This window comes from Athene noctua, chromosome 1 (assembly GCF_965140245.1).
Source record: "Athene noctua chromosome 1, bAthNoc1.hap1.1, whole genome shotgun sequence".
NCBI classification, from domain to species: Eukaryota; Metazoa; Chordata; class Aves; order Strigiformes; family Strigidae; genus Athene; species Athene noctua.
The window spans coordinates 117,549,112-117,554,406 of NC_134037.1; the positions used below are offsets into that span (position 1 = coordinate 117,549,112).

Below are 5,295 nucleotides of genomic sequence, written 5' to 3' on the forward strand. Positions count from 1 at the left end.
AGCTTTATCTGAACAGTTCCACAGCGCTATGCAGAGGCAGTAAGGAAAGTCCAGCCCTTCACCAGTCTTGGATCTGCTGTCTTTGCCCTCGCTGTGACATGCTCTTGTCCCCACGTGAGGGACAGCCCCAACTCCAGACCCACACCTGCCTAAACCATCCCCTATTCACAGCCTGGCCTGGTTGGGGCTGGGAAAGAGCAAGGTTTTTTTAGGGGTTCAGATGGTGCTGTGTTCTGTACTCAGTGTGGCATCAGGTAGGAGAACGCTGGTACCACTGCGACTTTCAGTTATTCCTCACTCAGGGAGTTGCTGCCTCGTCGGGCCCCACGGCTGTGGGGATGCAGAGGACACTGGAGGGGAGCAGGGCCAGAGCAGCAGCCCCCCATGGGCCCTGGAACATTCCGGACCCTGCCAGGCCAGGCTTGGCGAGGAGGGGGGTGCTGCTGGGGAGCACAGGGCTCTCGCTCCCACTACAGAGCTTTCAGCATCTCCTCTCCTCAGGGATCACTGGCTGGGAAGGGGCTGGGCATCAAGAGGTGGGGGGGTGACCACCCACAGTGTGTGTTACACTTTGTATTTTCTACTGTTACTACTATTTTTAGTCTATTTTATTTCAATTATTAAAGTGTTTTTATCTCCACCTAGAAGTCGCCTTACCTTTACTCCTCCAATTTTTCCCCCCAACCCCCGGCTGCCGGACGGGTTTAAACCACAACAGGTACTTTCATCACTTACTCTCCCCCCTACCCCCATCTCCTCTCTTCACTGTGCTCCCCCTCTCTATGAGACGGCTGCTTTTTGAACCTCCCCGTCACACTTTACTCGTTCTGCTGAGCAGAACAGGGCTCTGATACAATGAGGGGGCTGAAGGAAAGAAGTTACCTTGCAGAAGAGTCTAACCCAACTATTGTATCATACAATAATGGATTACTTAAGTCTGTGGTTCACTTCAAAGAAAGTGTACCTACACGTTTCCAAACCCTACTCCTATTTACTACATCTATAAGCCTGCCCGCAAACAGTTTAGTACAACTGACAAATCAGACTTCATTCGCACTGCAGATTGAAAGGACTTGCATCTTCCTCTCTGACACTGCCAACACATCAGCTACATTAAGGGTACAACTGGCACCACAAGTCAACACAAGAGCAACACTACAACAGGCTTTAAAGAAGTTCAGTTCTTTTGTCTTAATATATCACATAAGGGCCATCAAACCCCTTCCATCCTTCCTGCACCCTTCTCTCTTCACTCCCAACACAAACATTCAACTCAAGTTACATTTACGAATAAAGCACAAGGGACTTAATCTTCTGTGGTGGGCTGAAGTGCACGTGGGCCAAACCAGAAGCACTACAGGAGTTGTACTTACACGCAGCAAATCCCAGAACTGCTTCATGTTAAGCCCCGTTTCAATGCCCATCTTCAATGCCCTTAAAGCACATGCAGGACCCCATCCTGCAACCAATTTACTGGAGAGAAATGCAAAAACAGAAAACACAAACAAGATAAATCTTTTAGTCATCTTTTATAGTTACTTTATAAAGAACCATGTTATTTGTTTGTAGAGAAAAATATCTGGGCAAAGAGAAAAGACTCATGGAAAGAATTTCAATTTTACATTTGTATTAGAAAGTTTTTCACATCCGTTTTATTGCAAGAATGCTGTCTTGAATTATTCAAAATTAATTAAAATTCAGAGTGTTAAACAAAGAACAGTGTTCATAACATAGCAGTCTTCCAGGAAAATCTTGAAACCAGTTTAATTAACAAATAGCCTACACCAACAACCCCTCACACACAGCAGCAATGTGAAGGTTTTTTTGTTTCCAAAATAACAGATCATCCTTCCATGACCATCACTTTGCTAAAGATGTAGTGTTTTCCATAACGAGAAGCACAAGTCTGTGGCACAATTATTTCAGAAATACTATGGCTGTGCTGAAGTGCGCAGAAGTCGAAAGGTGATTGCTGGTTTTGAGATCTGGCCAGTTGAAGCGATAATTGTCAGGAGTTCAAATGCCTCTGAGTCATTCCCTTTCATCAGGAATTCCCACAGCGCGTGACACAATGCAAATGGTCAGATTTAAAAAAAAAATAAATATTTAACTTCTGTTATTTGCTCACCGTGTAAAACAACAGGTAAAGTTTTTAAGTCGATTATTAATCTTTAAATCAAACTGATGCTGGACTTAAAGAGAACCTCAAAAACTTGTAGTCATCTTGTTATGTGGCCATTCTGTTTTTAAAAATGTTAATAGCTATCAGTTCTACCTGTCAGGAATATCACAACCAAATCCCAATAATTCCTGCTTTTATACAAAGTCATAGACAAAAAAAACCCCAGCAACACTACTCTTTGTGTAACAGTTTACAAATTAAAAAACTCCAGAGGTGACTGTATCACTAACAGAGTTTCAGTAGTATAATATTGCAATGTTTATCTTTAACCTCAAGTAAAACTTATAATTGGGGATTGCACGGGTATTTCTATCAGATACTTTTCCAAATAGATTATTTTGGGACACGTAGCGCCACTTAAAATAAACATACGGCAGAAATTAAAATATATGTTATTTCAGAGGTTTATTACAGTGTCACAACACTTCTCTAAAGTCCTTCCCCAGTGGCAAGGTAAGACTCTTTGTCCAATGCCTCATCCTGCTTCAGGAAGCCGAGACTGAAATCCTGAACTTCACCTGAAGTTGACAGAAACTTTGCTATTTACCTCGGTGAAACCAGGATCCCAGCAGAAAGGACTTTTTTTATTACTGACACTTGGCACAACAAAATACCAGTGATTCTTTCACCTCTTTGCAACGGGAAGAACTTAAACCTAAGTATCACAACACCAAACATCCTCCCAGTTCTTCCTTCTTGAAGCCTCAGCAATTTAACAGGTAATCCTTCTGGCACAACCTCAGACTATTATCTGAGACCCTCTGCCTCATGATGTAACTGATCTTGTAACACTTGATATATTTTTTTTCCTTGTCCAACAATAAAATTTACTAAGAAAAACACCCTCATGTAACAACTCCACACACAAACCTAAAACCCTGCCCTTTCGTGACTGGCCACAGAAATTCCAGGTGTCATGAAGCAATATCCTCATACTCACTTTAAATGCAAACAGTCGTCTATTAACAGTAGTGGCATTTTTCTTAATTAGCAGCAGTAGAGCAATACCGTGTCTTTGAGAACCCTCCTGAAGAGCAGCAGAGAAGGGGCCCATGGCCCGGGCTGCTCGGAGCCCTTCCTGAAGTCACACGGAGGGTACAGGGATCTGCCTGGTGGAGGCGGTGTCGCAGTCCGGCCCCCAGCCGTTGGGGCTGTGATAGTGCATGGCGATGTAGGATTTGGCGAACCCGAAGGCGGAGCTGACGGGCTGTAAGCTGTTTGGGGTGCTCCCTTCCTGAGAGGGGCTGCTGTTATAGATACTGTAATAGGGCTCGATTCGGGTGTTCATGGGGGTGGAGCTGCTCTGGGCGTAGTGCTGGTGCCCCAGAGAAGCCCTGGGACTCAGGACGCTGTCCTTGGAGTGACTGGGACCACAGGCTTGGTCCACCAGCTTCTTCTGAGGTTTTGGAGACAGCATGTAGGCTGAATTGGTCTCATGGTGGGACGACTTGTTCCTGTTGACTTCCAGGCTGCCTTTGCCCATGGCCCGCAGCCTCGTCTTGTGCTGGCAGCAGAAAAAGATGAGGGCTATGTACTGCAGGCACCACAGGACTCGCCTCCGCAGTCCGGCACTGTTACGGGAATATATAAAAGGGTTTAACCCAGATTTGAAAAAAATGAGAGTAAATCCGCACAGCTCAAACTGGTAGAGAAGAAAGCCAGCGCTGCCGGACAGCACATCCTGCACCAGAGAGATGCCCAGGGGCAGGCAGCAAACCAAGACAGAGAGCACGATGACGATGCACGTCACCACGGCCCGGGAGTCCTTGGCCGCCGAGAGGTTGCCGGCCGACACCGGCTGGAGGCCGCGGGGGCTGCCGCGGGCGCGCGTCGGGCCCCGCTGCGCCTTGCCGTGGCTCTGGTTGCGGTACAGGGCGGGCAGGGCGCCGGACACGGCCTCGCCGGCCCCCACGAAGGGCTGCGGCCTGGCGGCCCCCACGGGCGGGCGTTTCCTCACCTGGGCGTTCCTGCGCAGGGCTTGCGCGATCATGACATAGGAGACGGACACCACGGCCACGCAGCAGATGAAGTCGGTGACGTAGAGATAGAGGATGACCTTGCCCTGGCTGCTAGCGAAGCTGGACATGGGCAGGCAGAGGCGGGAGCCGTGGGTTTTGAGGGTGGCCAGCGTGGCCAGCGTGAAGCTGGTGGCCCAGAGGAGCAGGGTGAGGAGCAGGGTGCAGGGGAAGGAGGCGGCGCGGTGCGGCTGCTTCCCCAGCACCATGCGCAGGCGGTGCAGGGCGATGGCCGCCACCGTCTTCAGCGACATGATGATGAAGCCGGAGCTGGTGAGGTGAAAGGTGAAGCAGAAGGCGCCCGGGACGCCTCGGGCCGAGTCAAAGAAGAGCACGAAGGCGAACATGGGGGCGGCCACCCCGCAGATGAAGAGGTCGCAGAAGGAGAGGTTGAGGATCATGAAGTCGAAGTTGGTGCGGAATTTCCTGAGGGCCGGGTCGAAGAAGGACAGCAGGACGATGAGGTTGCCGTAGGAGCCCAGGCAGAAGACGAGGGCCAGCAGCGCGGCGCAGGCCGCCAGGGTGGCGGCGTGGGCCCCCTCCCGCAGCTCCGCGGGGCCGCCGCCCGCGCTGCCGTTCCCGCCCAGCGGCAGCAGCGAGGCGCCGGGGGGCTCCTCCTCGCCCGCCGCCGGCAGCCGCCCCGACGCGTTCATCTCCGCCCGCCGCCTCAGCGCGGCCGCGGCCGAGGCGGGCCCGCGGCGGGGGCCGCCCGCCAGCCCCGCCGCCAGCCCGCCCGCCCTCCCGCACGCACGGGCCCGCGCCGCCGCCGCTCCCTCAGGGCAGCCCCCGACATGGCGCCGCCCGCCCCGCCATGGCGCCCGCCGCGGCCCGGCCCGGCCCCTTCCCCCGCAGGGGCTGGCGAGCGGGCGCAGCGCCGGGGCCCGCGGCAGCCCGGGGCAGCGGCGGGGCGGGAGGGGAGGGAGCCCCCGGCCCCCCTGCGCGGCCGCGGCACGGCGGGGGCACAGACGCGGCCGCTGCGGCAAGAGCCGCTGCTGTTACGGGCGGCTGCCGCCGTTTCACACAATCAGCCCGGTTGGACGAGACCCCCGGGATCACCGAGTCCAACCCTCAGCCCGACTATACAAAGTTCTCCCCTAC

At 52.8% G+C, this 5,295-nt stretch overlaps 1 protein-coding gene across 2 annotated transcripts; it reads right to left on the reverse strand.

The window, feature by feature from the left end:
* Positions 1 to 1,375: 1,375 nt before the first annotated feature.
* On the reverse strand, positions 1,376 to 4,853 carry GPR75 (G protein-coupled receptor 75). Of its 2 annotated transcripts, none has more exons than XM_074902745.1 (2): positions 3,123 to 4,853; positions 1,376 to 1,473 (listed from the first exon to the last, which is right to left on the reverse strand). In XM_074902745.1, exon 1 carries the CDS (start codon positions 4,848 to 4,850, stop codon positions 3,267 to 3,269), a length of 1,584 nt encoding a protein of 527 aa, XP_074758846.1. In that variant the 5' UTR covers positions 4,851 to 4,853; the 3' UTR covers positions 1,376 to 1,473; positions 3,123 to 3,266. The 2 variants fall into 2 exon arrangements, with proteins under 2 accessions (XP_074758846.1, XP_074758749.1); XM_074902648.1 differs by lacking the exon at positions 1,376 to 1,473 and adding an exon at positions 1,521 to 2,038.
* Positions 4,854 to 5,295: the final 442 nt, after the last annotated feature.